This window comes from Geosmithia morbida (assembly GCF_012550715.1).
Source record: "Geosmithia morbida isolate 1262 chromosome Unknown scaffold_1, whole genome shotgun sequence".
Taxonomy (NCBI): domain Eukaryota; kingdom Fungi; phylum Ascomycota; class Sordariomycetes; order Hypocreales; family Bionectriaceae; genus Geosmithia; species Geosmithia morbida.
This window is the reverse complement of record NW_023336188.1, coordinates 1,793,901-1,809,878: the sequence shown is the minus strand read 5'-3', so window position 1 is coordinate 1,809,878 and position 15,978 is coordinate 1,793,901. Positions and strand designations below refer to the sequence as shown.

At 56.4% G+C, this 15,978-nt stretch overlaps 4 protein-coding genes across 4 annotated transcripts; 2 read left to right on the top strand and 2 right to left on the bottom strand.

Annotated features, from left to right (window-relative positions):
- Positions 1-1,271: 1,271 nt before the first annotated feature.
- On the bottom strand, positions 1,272-2,541 carry GMORB2_1304 (histone chaperone ASF1; the record flags this gene model as incomplete). The annotated part of the gene is made up of 4 exons (XM_035463286.1): positions 1,272-1,677; positions 1,817-2,125; positions 2,214-2,253; positions 2,433-2,541. The coding sequence occupies 4 exons, from the start codon at positions 2,539-2,541 to the stop codon at positions 1,272-1,274; spliced, it is 864 nt and encodes a 287-aa protein (XP_035324710.1).
- A 1,549-nt stretch (positions 2,542-4,090) lies between these two features.
- Positions 4,091-7,810, top strand: GMORB2_1303 (cleavage stimulation factor subunit 3; the record flags this gene model as incomplete). Its single annotated transcript, XM_035463285.1, has 3 exons — positions 4,091-4,948; positions 5,007-6,543; positions 6,726-7,810. 3 exons carry the CDS (start codon positions 4,091-4,093, stop codon positions 7,808-7,810), a joined length of 3,480 nt encoding a protein of 1,159 aa, XP_035324709.1.
- A 1,175-nt stretch (positions 7,811-8,985) lies between these two features.
- GMORB2_1302 (eukaryotic translation initiation factor 2C) lies at positions 8,986-11,972 on the top strand (the record flags this gene model as incomplete). Its single annotated transcript, XM_035463284.1, has 2 exons — positions 8,986-9,213; positions 9,330-11,972. 2 exons carry the CDS (start codon positions 8,986-8,988, stop codon positions 11,970-11,972), a joined length of 2,871 nt encoding a protein of 956 aa, XP_035324708.1.
- Positions 11,973-12,618: 646 nt separating this feature from the next.
- Positions 12,619-15,600, bottom strand: GMORB2_1301 (syntaxin-binding protein 5; the record flags this gene model as incomplete). Its single annotated transcript, XM_035463283.1, has 1 exon — positions 12,619-15,600. One exon carries the CDS (start codon positions 15,598-15,600, stop codon positions 12,619-12,621), a length of 2,982 nt encoding a protein of 993 aa, XP_035324707.1.
- Positions 15,601-15,978: the final 378 nt, after the last annotated feature.

Sequence of the window (15,978 nt, the reverse complement as noted above, 5' to 3'; positions counted from 1 at the left end):
TCCCTCCCCCTCTCCCTCCCTCTCCCTCCCTCCTCCACTGCCAACTCGGCCAGCTACTCTCCATCCTCTCATCCTCTCACGTATACCCCTGTACCATCATTGTCTCTTCTCTTCTACCTAAAAGGGTGGGAAATATGACGAGGCGGCGTTTTCTTTTTGTTTGCTTGCTTGCTTGCTTGTTACTTGACGTTACAGATACCATGGGAGTCTGTTTTTTTCTTCCCTCTCCTTTCTCATGTCTTCGACTTGTCAACCTCCCTAATTCTTTCTGGTCAAGCTCTCTTTGCTATCTTCTTTTGCTCTTGTGATGTTTGCCCTTGAGATGTTTCACCAGCTGTGGTTGAAATGTTCTACGGCCTCTTATATATCCATGACTTGTGGTCTTGTTTCTGGGGGGTTTTTTTTTGACATTGAACTTGATTTCATACTGAAAAAACAACAACAAAAAATCACACACAAAAAAAAACAAAACAAAGAAGGATTACTCGACAATGAGCTGGTTCTGTTGTCGATGAGTGGAGGATATTGCTTTTTCCTTTTTCCTTTTTCCTTTTTTTGTCTGTTTGTTTTCCGTCCTATGTTTTGCGTCATGTTCAAGCGGTGGAAATCAACTCCCAAGTATGAGGAATACGACGGTGGGAATAATTTTTATCACGACATGTATTCATGTCTTATGAGTCGCGTTCTCTGGTTTGAAGTATTTGAATAAATGTTGAATATCTGCGTTGACGGATGTACATGTTCAGAGTATTGAGAGAGAGAGAGCAATGTGAAAGCAACGCCAACCCCGCCCCCGCCATTTGAAAAAAAAAAGAACCAAGTACTTGTCTGACAAGAGACAGTCTAGGAACCTGCGCCTATGGCGTGTTTACTCAATATATATTATATAAAGGGGGGAAAAAAAGACATGCTATGAACAAACAGAAAGATAAAAGGTAAAAAAAAAAAAGACAACATCAACATCGTATTTAACCTACGATTATGGTACCTCCCTCTCCCATCGTGTCATAGCAAACCTGCCTACCCCCCCTACCCCCCCCCCCTCCTCCCCCCCTAACCCACCCTTTTATACATGACCAAACCATTTCCATTTTCCGTCCATCCAGTTGGTCCATATTGCTTTGTATGCATGCACGCCCCCAAGGCGTCAAAGAGAAGAGAGGAAGAAATAAAACAGAAAAAGAGAAAAAAAAAATTCTTCGGGGAGAGAGGAGAGGAGAGGAGAGAGGAGAGGAGAGGAGAGGAGAGAGAGAGAAAGAGAGAGAGATGACCTAAGAGGTCACGCTGATGGGCTTGGCATCAGGCTTGTCAGCATCGACGTCCATGGCGTCGTCGACGGTCTCAGCTCCGTCGGCGCCCTCGACGTCTTCCTCGTCGAGCAGGTCGTCCTCACTCTCGTCCTCGAGATCGACACTGCCGGCGTCGTCGTCGTCTTCGTCGTCGTCGTCGTCGTGGTTGTGTCCGGCCTTGACGTCGGCGTCGGTGCCCTCGACGCCACCCATCTCGGCGTCCTCGCCCTGCTTCTTGGATGAGGAGGCGGCGGCCTCACCCTCGACGGCGGCGTCGTCCTCGACGTCGTCGTCTGCCTCGTCGGCTCCGTACTCTTCACCGTCGGCGACGAGGTCGGCTTCCGGCTGCTCGGGAGGGTACTCGGCTGGGGCGGAGGCGTCGGAGTCCCTATCTCGTTGCCGTGGTCAGTCGGTGTCGGGGGGGGGGTTGTTGGGTTTCATTCATTCATCAGAGAGGAGTTGGAGAGAGAGAGGAAGAGATGGAGATAAGGGATGAAGAGTAAGAGAGAGAGAGAGAGAGAACACACCATTTAATGGCAAAACGAGTGACGCGAGGTTTCTCGGCCAGGACATTGCGCTTGACACGATCGATGAGGGGCTTGGCAGGAGGCTCGGCGTTGAGCTCGTCAGAGTCGTACTCGTTGTTGACGTAGTAGCCGACGCGGACGAATTCACGACCGTCGTAGGCGCAGGTGAGGAGGATGACGGTGACGCCTAGAATGTCGGTCTCGGGGATGCGCGTCGTGTTGGGGGCGTCAGCCTCGAAGACGAATTTGTTGACGCCGACGGGGATGGGACCGACGAGGAGGGAGTCGAGTTCTTGGTCATACTGATCACTTTTTTTTTTTTTTTTGGTCAGTTTCAGAGGAAGAGTGCGTGTGTTGTGTAGGAGGGTGCGTGTGGAGAGAGAGGGGGGTAACTCACGAGGTGGCGGAACCGACATAGGTGAGCTTCCATTCGAGATCTAGTCATTGTTAGAGAGACTACAGGTTAAGAGGAGAAGAGAGAGGAAAGGAGAGGAAAGGAAGAGATTGTAGAATGATGAGGATATAGAGAGTAGAGTAGAGAGAGTAGAGAGAGAGAGAGAGAGAGAGAGAGAGGGAGAGAGAGGGAGAGGGAGAGGGAGGGAGAGGGGGATGTTACCCTTTTCCAGTTGCTCGAGACATTCAAAAGTAATCTCAAATTCGTACTTGTCGGTCAACTTGGCGGGGTTGTTCAAGACCTTGACGCCGAGCAGCGAAACGACCGACATGGCTGTGTTTGACGCGGTTCGAGAGGGAGACTTTTTTTCTCTTCAATCTTGAATTTTCTTTCTCTTCTTTCTTCTTGAGAGAAAGAAGAATGAGGAGTAGGAGGAGAAGTTGGTTGGTGGTTATATCTGTGTGGTTTACGGGTGAAGAAGATGGAGGAGGGGGGGGGGATGGATGAGAGAGAGAGAGAGAAGGGAAGAGGAAAGTGGAGAGAAAGAGAGAGAGAGAGAGAGAGAGAGCAGGTCTGTAATAGTGGCGGCAGTGATTGATGGACCGGCAACAATAATATTCAGGTACTATTACCAACTACTGATAATTAGCAGCAGCTGGGACTATCGAGGAAGGGCCTGAAAAGAACAAACATAGTGGATGCGCTCTGGATCAATCTGCTGAAGGTGCTTGGGTGGAGCAGGTGATCTAGAGTGTCCTAGAGAGAGGGAGGTGTTCGTCTATTTTGAAGTTCTTGGAGAGCACAGATTACGATGGTTGACGCTTGTACGTGAAACAGAGCAGAGACGCGACTGGTGGTCACTATCAACGCGTCTACGTGCTTAATAATAAACATACTTGGCGACTTTTTTGGTAATACTTGGAGATACCAAGAGAGTGATATTATGAGAGTGTTATTATTTGCTAGGAGTGATCTGTACTCTGTAAATCTGTACACGACAGAGTATCAGAATATTGCTCGGCTTTACCATTACAGAGTCACCGTCACCCTCTCTCTACCAAGATGTTGAAGAATACATCTATCCTATCGTGTCTTGATCATCTCTACGAGCATCATTAGCACCGGGCCAGTACCGCTATCTTACTATCCTGATACTGCACACAGACGAAAACACACATATATGTAAAGATGCCGATACACTGAGATACTGCCACTCTTCAGTGTTCCCCGTCAACTAAAACCATCACAGAGCACCATCACAGAGTATCAGCACCATCTCTCACCGCCTTCCGCACACACACGCTATTCCTCTTTCGTATTCTGCCACTCATCACCATCACCACCTTTTTCTTGCTCAAGCTTAGGATTTTCTTGTTCCATTCTCAGACCACGGCAATCTTTCCGTCAAACATCCTTCCCGACCAGACAACTCTCCCATCCCTGTCGCTCTCTTATACCCTCTTCTAATAAAGAATCCCCCATCCCTCCTTCAGCGTTCTCTCATTCTTCAGAGCCATCGGATACGCCATCTCTTACCACCGGTACCACGTCTGCTATATACCTAGCAGCGGCGACTCACCACACACACCCAGCTGGCCACCCCCAAAAACTTCATCATCACCGCTGGCCTTGTCACGCGTCGCTCTCTCTCTCTCTCGACTGCGCATCGTCGGATCCCACACCGCATCGATCCATCCGCATAAGTCCGGAACCTCTCCTAACCTGACACCGTCGCGACCTTGACGCGATAAAGAAGAAGAAGAAGAAGGAGAAGAAGAAGAAGAAGAAGAAGAAGAAGAAGAGAAGAAGAAAAAGAGAAGAAGAAAAAGAGAAGAAGAAAAGAAAAGAAAAAAAGAAGAAAAAAAAACTCCCCAGCCAACATGGCCTCGGAAGACGTGACGTGGGAAGGCCAAGGGTATAATGGTACCGATAATCAGCAGCGAGAACAACAGCAACAGCAAGTTGATAATATTACCCAAGATTCCCACATCTCTGCTGATGCAGAAGAAGAAGAAGAAGAAGAAGAAAGTGTCCAAGATGATGGTGCCGACTATGATCCCGAATCCGTCTCCTTTGACCCTCCCTTCCAAGTCCCTGACCCTGATCCCGCTCCCGCCTCCTCCGCTCCCGCTCCTGCTGTCGCCCCCGGAGCAGATGCCCGGACAAAGACACAGTCCCAGCGCCCCAAGCCTAAAATGTCCGGAGGCTTCGTAGTCGAGGCCTCTGATGATGAGGAGGAAGACGATGATGACGACGACGACGAAGAGGAGGACGACGACGACGGCGGCGACGATGACGGCGACGGCGACGACGGCAATGGCAATGGCAATGCCAATACGCCGCAGACCGACGCTGCCGTCGCTGCCGTCGCTGCCACCGAAAACAATGGTACCAGTGTGCCGACTCGGAGCCAGAATCAGACGGCTCAAGCGCAGCCGCAGCAGCAGCAGCAGCACGGAATTCCCGTTGCCAGTCGCAGCGTCTCAGTCATGCCCGCGCCCGCGCCCGCGCCCGAAGCCAGAATACCCGAACCCCACGTGCCCGTCGGCATCCCCACCGTCGCCGGTCTCGATCCGACCGTCATCCTCGAGGCCCGCATAAAGGAGGATCCCAGGGGCGACATGGACGCGTGGCTGGGCCTCATGGCCGACCACAGGCGTAGGAGCAGCGTCGACGCCCTGCGCAGCGTCTACAACCGCTTCCTCGAAGTGTTTCCCCAAGCTGTAAAGTCAACTCCCGTCCTCCGCAATCCGGCCTGCGCGCAACCCGACTGACCTAGCAACCCGGCGATGACAGGCCGACATATGGGTGGAGTGGATCGACATGGAGCTGGGCCTCGACCAGTTCGCCGCCGCCGAGCAGCTGTTTGGCCGGTGCCTGATGGCGGCCCCCAACGTGCGCCTGTGGACGGTGTACCTCAACTACATCCGCCGCCGGAACGACCTGACCAACGACGCCAGCGGTCAGGCTCGACGGACCGTCGCGCAGTCGTACGAGTTCGTCATCGACAACATCGGCGTGGACCGGGACTCGGGCCCCATCTGGCAGGACTACATCCACTTCATCAAGAGCGGCCCCGGCCAGATCGGCGGCGCCGGGTGGCAGGACCAGCAGAAGATGGACCAGCTGCGCAAGGCCTACCACCGCGCCATCACGGTGCCCATGTCGGCCGTCAACAACCTGTGGAAGGAGTACGACCAGTTCGAGATGGGGCTCAACAAGCTGACCGGCCGCAAGTTCATCCAGGAGCGCTCCCCCGGCTACATGTCGGCCAAGAGCGCCAACATCGCGCTGGACAACATCACGCGCGGCCTGAAGCGCACCAACCTGCCCCGCCTGGCCCCGGCCCCGGGATTCGACGGCGACGCCGAGTTCCGGGAGCAGGTCGACATCTGGAAGAGGTGGATCGCCTGGGAGAAGGAGGACCCGCTGGTGCTCGCCGCCGACGAGCCCAAGGTGTTCCGCCAGAGGGTCATGTACTGCTACCGGCAGGCCCTCATGGCCCTGCGCTTCTGGCCCGAGATCTGGGTCGACGCGGCCGAGTGGTGCTTCGGAAACCAGGTGCGCGACCCCGGCAGCAATGCCGAGAGGGATGCCGGCACCGACATGCTGGTCCAGGGCCTGCTGGCCAACCCGGAGAGCGTCCTGCTCGCCCTCAAGCACGCCGACCACGTCGAGGCCAACTACCCGGCCAAGGAGGGGGACATTGCCGAGTACGCCAAGGCGGTGCGCAAGCCCCTCAACGACGTCCTCGACACCCTGTACAGGATGGGCGACAAGGTCAAGGAGCGCGAGAAGCTCGAGATCTCCACCATCAGACAGGCTGCCGCCTCGACCAGACCGTCCATCGAGCAGGACGGCGACTACGACGGCGACGACGACGACAACAACGGCGGCGGCGGCGGCGAAGGCGATGACGACGACGACGACGACGACAACGACGACGGCGACGGCTATGTCGGCGGCGGCAACAGGGCGTCGGCCGAAGCGACAGAGTCCCGCATCCAGGCCATACAGAGGGGCTACGCGGCCGAGAGCCAGGTCCTCTCCCGCACCATCTCGCACGTGTGGATCGCCATGGCGAGGGCCATGAGGCGCATCCAGGGCAAGGGGAACCAGACGGACGGCGGCCTCAGGTCCGTGTTTACCGAGGCCAGGCACCGGGGCAGGCTCACCAGCGACGTCTACGTCGCCGTCGCGCTGCTCGAGTCGGTCGTCTACAAGGATCCCGTCGGCGCAAAGATCTTTGAGAGGGGGGCTAGGCTGTTTCCCAACGATGAGGGGTTCATGGTGGAATATCTGAGGTTTCTGCATTCGAGAGATGATACGACCAGTGAGTTTTTTTCTTTTTTTCTCTTCTTCTTTTTTCTCTTCTTCTTCTTTCTTTTTCTCTTCTTCTTTCTTTTTCTCTTCTTCTTTCTTTTCTCTTCTTCTATACGCGAACAAAAGTGGAAGCGGAGTTTCGAGAGAAGATAGGAGGAACTCGATAGAGAGCAGGAGGCTGACACGTACTAGACGCTCGTGTCGTGTTTGAGACCTGCGTCAACAGGTTGGTCTCCAAACCGGAAACGCTCCACAAGGCCAAACCGCTCTACGCATACTTTCACAAGTACGAATGCCAGTTTGGCGAGCTGTCCCAGATCTCCAAGCTCGAGGACCGCATGGCAGAGCTGTTTCCCGAGGACCCGCGACTCAGCTACTTCACGGCACGCTACTCAACCGAAAAGTTCGACCCGGTAGCCGTACCCATCATCATCTCCAAGGCCGTGCAGATGCGCCCGAAGCTGGCCGGTGCTCCTGCGACTGATCAGCAGCACCAGCAGCACCAGCAGCCGAAGCAGCACCAGCAGCAGAAGCAGCAGCCGGTGTCCGGACGCGACAGCCCCCTTCCACCCCCGACCATGCCACCGATCCCGCACGCAAACAACGCCAGGCAGCAGAGCCCCCGCCCTCAGTACGTCTCGGCCAGGGCCACGGCCTCACCTAAGCGGCCGCTGGGTGCGGTGGAGGACGAGGAGCTCAACCCGCCCAAGAGGCTGGCCAGGGGCGCGTCGCCGCTCAAGGGCGCGGCGGGACGACGGCTGGACCAGCAGCGACGCAACCAGGCGTCGGCGCTCCACCGCGACATCAGCTTTCTGCTGACCATCCTGCCGCCGGCGCACACGTACGACTCCCAGAGGCTCAATGCAGCCGGACTGACGAATCTCCTACGAGAGACTACGCTTCCGGAATCGGCGGTCTGGAATGCCAAGCTCGGACAGCAGCAGCATCAGCAGCATCATCAGCATCAGCATCAGCATCAGCAGAACAGCAGGCAGACCACGCCAGGTGCGGCGGCGGCGGCGGCGGCGGCGGCGGCGGGCGGCGGCGGCGGTCACGGGCGTCAGCCGTCGGCCGACTTTGCTGGCGGCTCCGGCAGCAGCAGACCCATCAGTCCGTACGGCAGGCTGCAGTCGGCCTCGGGTACCGGGTATCGAAACTCCCCGCTCGGCTACGCGCCGCCTCCTGGGCCTGATGCTGGTGCCGGTGGCGGGTGGCCTGCTCCTGCTGGGGGTTACGGAGCTCCTCCGTCTCAGGGACAGTACGGGTATAGGTATTGAAGGGTCATGTCTGGATCCTTGTAACAGAGAGTCTTGCTGCGTATATATATGTATGTATGTATGTACGTATATTTTTCTGGCGTTTCTGTCCTAATTTCTTTTTTTTTTGTACGAGGTGGATGAATATGCAGTGGAAGAGAGATGCAGGCAGGGGGGGGGGGGGGAAAGACGAAGAGAAAGAGAGAGAGAGAGAGAGATTGTACTTTTTGATACTGGCTATGCTACGTTGCTACGAGTTTGTGAACAGCGTGTGTGTGTGTTGAGAGGACATGACAGAAAGATGATGAAACCAAAGGGAAAATAGTAGAGGGGAAAAGAAGAAGAGGAGGAGGATGAGATTCTTCATACACGTATACTCTTTTCTTATCGTGACGAGGGCCTTGTTTCGACGGCAACGTGCATCAGTTGTAATTTTGTTTTTTGTTTGCTTGTAGGTGGCACGGTATGGTTCTAGCATCTTGGGTAAAAGAAGAGGAGGAGGAGTAGGAGGAATAGGTGAAGGAAGAAAAAGAGAGAGAGAGAGAAGGAAGGAAGGAAGGAAGGAAGGAAAGGTCATTCACACACAGTCTACGTAATACATACAATCCATCGTCACACCTCGATGAATAGCCGTCACACCTTCCTCACCCTCCTTCTCACCTGCACGTTCCCATCTGCCACCTGATACCAGATGTTATTCTATATAAAGCAGGCAGTTGCCGCGCACCTGCCCAAGAGTGCCCATAGTAAAGAATCTCTCTATAAAAGGGAATCCCAAGTGACGGTCTCTCATTCTTGGTAAATCTCTCTTTCTCTCTCTCTCTCTCTACTTCTCTCTCTCTCTCTACTTCTCTCTCTGTCTCTTTCTCTATCTCTCTACACTCCTTCCTCTCCTTCTTCCCTGCCTTGACTCCTTATTCTCGATTCTTCTTCTTTTTTTTTCTCCTTCTCTCTCACGCTTATGTTTCTAACTTACTTCCCTCAGGTGCCTCCTCTCCTAGGAGAGTAATCTTGATCCCATCACATTTATACAAGATCAACGTTACTCTTCTTTCCTTTTCGGACTTGAGCCAACTGCATCCTGCATCTCCATCTAGACGGTGAGTACTACATCCGCCCCCTCCCACCAACTCTCTACCCTGCCCCAGATTTCGCTTTACTAACTACTGACTCCTCCTCTTCTGAATATGACAGCCATGGCTGAGACCAAACAGCTCAGGGGCCAGCCTACCCCTACGGCTGACCTGGCGAGCTCCAACACCCGGATGGAGCTCCCTCCAGAAGCCTATGTTCTAGGTGGAGGGAAGAGTCCATTCGCGCTTCGAAACAACAAGTTCAACACTGAAGGCACGTCGGACATGGTCTACGTGAACCAGTACCGCGTCAAGAAGGTTGACTTTACCAAGAAGGTCTACCAGTATGATGTATGCCACACACAAACACGCACACGCGCTCTCTCTCTCCCCTTTTCTCTCTTTCCCTCTCCCTCTCTCCCTCTCTCCTGTGCTTCACTGACACACACACCCTCCCCCTACTCTAGGTCACGGTCTCTCCCGATGACCGCAAGCTTCCCATGAACAAGATCCTCGAAAGCTCCGAGATCAAGGATGCTCTCAGCAGATACAACTATCCCACGTGGATTTTTGATGGCCGCAAGATGGCTTGGGCCCCCGCTCTCGTCGATAGGGGTGAATGCCGCGTCAAGGTTGACCTTGACAAGGACAGGCGTCCCCCCGGTGGTTCCATCAAGCCGGGTTCCGTCTTCCACGTCACTCTTCGCCGCACCACCGAGATAGACCTGTCCGTTCTGCAGGGCTATCTCGAGAGTAAGGTCGAGTTCACTAACAAGGTCGTCGAATCGCTCAACTTCATGGACCATCTCCTCCGGCAGGGTCCCTCCGGAAAGTTCTCAACGATCAAGCGCAGCTTCTACGACCCTGACCAGAAGGGTCGTCCGCTCGGCGATGGACGCCTGATCGACGTTCACAAGGGACTCTACGCCTCTATCCGCCTTAGTCACAACTTGGCTCAGGGCGGTGTCGGCCTTGCCCTCAACTGCGACGTTGCCAACACGTCGTTCTGGGTGGGGAACCAGTCCATGGACCAGCTCGTCTGTCACTTCCTCGCCTCGTGCGATGGTTTGTTTTGCAACCTGGACCCTGCCACGACTCTAGGCTACCACCTTCGGCCCGTACAGCGCAGAGATGGCCAGTTCCAGTCCACTGAGGCCTTCAAGACGCTGCGCAAGCTTCGCCGCCTCAAGTTCAACGTCCGGCACGCTAACCGGAAGAACCCCGAAAAGGTCTTCACCGTCGAGGACTTTATGTTTGGCCCTGAATACTGCCCCGAAGGCTGCACCGCCACCAACGTCAATTTTGATCACGAAGGCAAGCAGACGTCTGTCTTTGACTATTACCGCAAAAAGTACGGCGTCACTCTACGCTACCCCAAGCTTCCCCTGATTGACGCCGGAAAGGGCGGGGCTGTGCCCATGGAGCTCGCCTTCATCCTCCCCATGCAGCGTTACATGTTCAAGCTCAGTGGGAAGCATACCGATGCTATGATCAAGATTGCCGTCACCAAGCCCGCCGAGAGGAGGCGGGACATTGAGCAGAGGGTCAAGGGGCTGGACCTCCAGAACGACCGCCACCTCCGCTTCTACGGCGTCGAGTTTGACGCCAACTTTGCCCAGACCAAGGCAAAGATCCTGGCGCCCCCGATCGTCAACTTCAAGCAGGGTAGGCAGGAGCCGCGCTTTGCCGGCCGATGGAGACTCGACCAGGGAAACATTCGCTTCTGGAAGCCCAACCAGAGGCCCCTTGTTGCCTGGGGCATTATCGCCATGGACAACTGCCTTCCTGGCCCGGGTGCCATGACGGCCTTTGTCAACAAGTTCCGCACTACCTTTATCCGTCACGGAGGTAGCTGCCCCGAGCCCGGCATGGTGCTCAGTGTCCCCGGAGCATCCAAGGCCAACGGTGCCGAGGCTGTTGAGTTTGCCCACAACCAGATCCGTCGGGCTAGGGGCTACACCCAGCTCCTCTTCATCGTTGTCGGCTTCAAGAACTCGCCCCACTACGAGCGTCTCAAGAAGAATGCGGACTGCCGCTTCGGCATACTCTCCCAGATCGTCACCCACGCCAACGTCGGCAACGACGCCGGCAACTCGCAGTACATATCCAATGTCTGTATGAAGGTCAACGCCAAGCTTGGCGGCAGCACGTCGCGAACCGCCACTCCCTTTGGAAAGAGCCCGACGTACTTCCCTCCAAACCGCCCCACGATGCAGATCGGCATGGACGTCTCCCACGCCGCCCCCGGAGCCAACTCGCCGTCGGTGGCTGCTATGACGATGAACTGCGACGCGGACGCCAACCGCTTCGCTGCCGCCGTCGAGAGCAACAGCTACCGGATGGAGACGGTCCACCCGGCCAACCTGCACATGTTCCTGGACCTTCTCTACGCCGTCTGGTGCAAGGGACACAACGGCGCGACGCCGGGCCATGTCATGTACTTCCGTGACGGCGTTGCCGAGGGCCAGTTCGCCCAGGTCATCGACAGGGAGGTTGATGAGATGAAACGCTGGTTCCGCTCCAGGAAGAAGGCCATGCCCAAGTTTACCGTCATTGTCGCCACCAAGAGGCACCACATCCGCTTCTTCCCCGGTCCCGACCAGCGCACCAAGGGTGGCGACCAGAACCTGAATCCCAAGCCTGGGCTCCTCGTCGAGCACGAGGTCACCCACCCCTTTATGTGGGACTTTTACCTCAACTCGCACAAGGCCATCCAGGGGACGGCGCGTCCCATTCACTACTATGTGATCCTGGACGAGATGAACTGCCCCGTCAACGACTTGCAGCGCATCATCTACCACCAGTGCTACTCGTACGTGCGCTCCACCACTCCGGTCTCGATCCATCCGGCTATCTACTATGCCCACCTGGCTTGCAACCGCGCCCGTCAGCACGAGAACATTTCCATCTATGAGGGCTTCCGTTCCGGCGGCAAGGGCCACGAGTTTGTTCGCAACAGGGTCTCCAAGGGCCAGGAATTCGAAGAGATACCCCAAGGAACCGAGGCCCCGACCCTTCTCGAAGTCGGTGGCAGGATCCCTCCTACTGGCATGGCGCCCGATGAGATTGCTCAGCGCGAATTCATTAAGGAGACGATGTGGTACATCTAAGAGGGAAAAAGAGGCCGAGGGTGAGGTGGGCTATTCGCCCTTTTGCTCTTTACCTTTTTTTTTTTTCTTGCAGCTTGACCACATACAGCGGGCAGCATGGAACATGGGAATCACGGGAAAGGGACTAGAATGGGAGCTTGCTATTGCAGTGGTGAGGACGTGGGTGGAAGGCTATGGGCTTGGTGAGGCGAGGAATATGAATTCATGTTTCTTGTAACCATTTGTAGCTTGCCGAATCTATTAGGACGCGAAAGGTCGGTTTAATCGGGCGTTAGTAGTTTAGATATTTACAAGTTGAATCTTGCGATTTTGCTCTTTTTTTATCATTATAATTTGCATCGGGTCATTTTTCCGCGGGATCGTAATGTTGAAAAGTTGACTTCTTTTCACAAATTTGGGGGGTTTTTGTTTTGTTTTGCATCCAGGGTATCTGATCTGTCTTGTAATCCACCATTCCTCCCCCCCCCCCAAAAAAAAAGTAGATTGGATGGGAAAGAATCAAACGGTACAAGAGATGGAAAATGACGAAGGAGAAGAAGAAGAAGCAAAAAAAGAGGTATGTATACATACTAATAATGGAAAAGAAGAGCTACAAGACATGTGACGAGTTGTAAGAAGAAGAAAGATAGAAAAAAAAAAAAACCCCTTAGAAAAACTTGCTCTTCAAGCCTCCCACGACGACATTCCTCTTCTGCCGATTGATAAACTTATTCACGTCGTCTGCCCAGCCCTGACTCTGCTCCTGGAGGTTATCCATATTGTCACCCATAATGTTGAGCTTCTCCGTGCGTTCATTGAGTTGACGGGTCAGATAGTCGCCCCAACCTTCCTGGCTGGGACTCCTGGGTTTGTTGGCGTTGTGGGAAGAAGGTCCCGAGCCGGCTGCTGCTGCTGCCGCCGCGCGCTTCTCCGAGGCGGCCGCTTCGAGCATACGCTTGCTCGGGGGGCGGTCGAGACCGCCAACCAGGATGTCCAGGTCTAGCGGGGACACGTACTGCGTTCCCGAGATCCACTGCATGTTGGATATGGTGGGGCGGGGGGGGCATTCCAGCTTCGGGTTGACGAGGGTATCGAGGGACTGCTTGAGAGGCTGGCCTGCGCCCCAGACGTGCACGACCGCCATCTCGCTGGGTCCGGTCCAGGCGAAGACGTCGCCCGTCTGCGTGACCGTCAGGTTGGTCGACCGGCTGAGGTCCATCATGGGGAGGTCGGCCTTGCCGATCTCGCGGAGCCCCGGGATCGAAAACGCCCGCGCCGTCGAGTCGCCGAACACGCCTACCACCGCTATTCCCTGGAGCTCTAGCTCAGCTACGGCCGCCGCGTCGCACAGTATGTCATCGAACTCCTTGGAGGCGCCTTTGGAGTTTGCCGGGCGGAAGATGCGTATCTCCTTCTCCGTCACCGCCACCACCACGCCGTCCACCTGCCTGCCCTCGCGGAGCCCGGCGACGATGGGCCCTGTTGCCAGCGCAGGCTTGCCCGTGTGGGCGTCTATCGGGTTGAGGGAGATGATACGGTCGTCAAGGGTAACCACGCCCGCCAGCTCGACCGAGTATCCGCCGTTGTTGGGCAGCAGCTTGAACGTGATGACCTTGCCCAGGTTGGTGCCCACGAAGCAGCAGATGCTCGAGTACTTGTCGTCGTCGAGCGTCATGACGCTAAACTCAATCACCACCGGCCACTCCTTCTGCGGTGGCGCCGAGTTGGACCGTCCGTGGCCCTTGAGGAACGTCCGGCGCTTGTCCTGCTTGGCAAACTCCGTCATCGGGGCCTGGTAAATGATCTTGGGACCGCGCAGGTCGACTATTGCGAGGAACCCGAGCTCCGACCCGACGGCCACGAAGCCCACGTTAGACACCTGCACCGCCGTCACGGACCCTTGCATCATCTCATACAGGAGGAACGGCTGCAGCCCCTCGCGAAGGGTGGGCTCCGACCGGGAGCTGATGTCCGTCAGGTCCATCGGATTTGGGTCCATGTGCCGCTGCGTGTCCTTGCCGTAGAAGCGGTTCCCCCCCCACCGGAAGACGAGCAGCTCGCCCGCGCGCGTGCCCACGACGAACTCGCCCGTGCCGCTGGCCAGGTTCATGGCCGTCACCTCGATGTCGTCGGTTCGATCCAGCGCCCGCGCCAGGTCCACCTGCAGCTGGCTGCTGTTCTCGATCTCGTCGGCGTGGCCCGAGTCCCACAGCCGGATGGTGCCGTCGGCCTGCGCTGCCTGGATAATGGTGCGCTCCTCGAACCTCTTGCGCGGCAACGGCGCCTCGGCTCCTCCGGTCAGGATCGGCTCGCCCTGGTCACGCTTCTCCACCATGGCCAGCCATCGGGGCCGTTCAACGCTGACCACGTTGACCCTGGTGATGAAGGGGTGCACGAAGAAGGTCGACGGATGCAGCTGGTTGGTGGGGTTGATGGGGTACCCCGAGGGGAAACTCATCGTGTACAGCTCGCCCGACGACAGCAGCGAGATGATGGCGATGGGGTCCTGGGCACCGCCAAAGTGCGGGGAGTCGCGGGGTATCAGGAGAAAGTCGACCGACTGGGCGCCAAGAGGCAGGGGCAGTTCGAGTTGCCGCTTGCCCTTGCAGTACTCGGCGAGCATGTTCCACGTAGACGTGGCCCAGACGGGAGTGATGCCGAAGTCGATAAAGGTCATGGTCTTGGGGGAGGCGTCGAGGGCCTGGCCGCCGGCGACCAAGAGGCCAGAGTCGTCGCAATTCTTCTTGCAGCACCAAGCCAGCTTGGTAAAGGGCTCAATGGCCGATGCGTGCACCTGGTTGGCACCCGGTCGGTCGACATTCATGTGGGATAGGGAGCGGGCGAGCACTATGCGCGCCTCGCGGGGCTCCCAGAAGACGAGACTGCCATCGTCGTGGGCTGTGACGACAAAGGTCCCGGAGGGATGCCAGGCGGCGTGGGTCAGGCGCGGATGCCGGACCTCGTCGAGGCCAATGCCGTTGCCACCGGGCGCGCCGCGGGGCACAGCGTACTGGAGGAACTGGACTGCCTTGTTCTGCTTGAACGAGTAGACGACGGCGCCGTGGGTGTATGCGATGAGCATCTTTCCGACGTCGCGGGGATGCAGGGACATGGAGATGAGGGCGACGCCACGAGCCTGAGGGTCGCGCTCGGCCCAGAAGTTGGGGAGGCGGAAGCACCGCGACAGGCTCATCCTGTCGAGGTCATAGGCGACAATCTCGCCTCCCTGGAGGCCGATGAAGGCCCAGTCCAGCATGGGGTCCGTCACCATGGACACGATGCGGCCGGCGATGACCTGGGAGCCCAGACGCCCTCCCGTGCCCAGGTCCCAGATGCTGACTTCGTTCCTCGAGTCGACGCTGACGAGGCGGTTGGCGGTAAACTTAATATCGAGAATGGACGTGGGCCTCGGGGGGTTCAGGAATTTCTGCACGCGCTTCTGGCCGTAGACGTAGATCTTGCCCGGGCCGTATTTGCTCTCGCTGGTGCCGACGGCCATTAGCGACTGCACGGGCTCGTAGGCCAGGCAGCTGATCTGGGAGTTGATACCGTAGCGGGCCTGGTCGTCTGGGGTGAAGAGCTCTGGTCTGATGTCGGCGGACAGATCATTTTGGATCCCCGCTTGCTTGCCACGTATAAAGCTTGACATGGTGGCTGTCCGCCTGGGGTGGGGTTGTGTATGAGGGAGGAGGTATGAGGGGTATCTAGAAGGCGGAGGAGAACTCCGAAGAGAAAAGTGACGATGGGAGATATTACCACCGTCGACCTGTATATGGTCACGTATTTGAGTCGGGAAGAGATCAGATGGGGAGGGAGAGGAGGAGGGGATATAAGGGAAAATGAAGCTGGACATAAAGCTGACGATCAAGTTGGAGAATGAGGCTATGGAGAACCGCGGGGCAGGGAGCAACGTCATGTACAGTATGGATCTGTATTTTGCGCACGCGAACACTGTGTGGTTGAACTACCCGGTACTTGCCTAGATGAGATATATTCAGCTCTTTCCCCTCCTCTCCCCCCATCATTG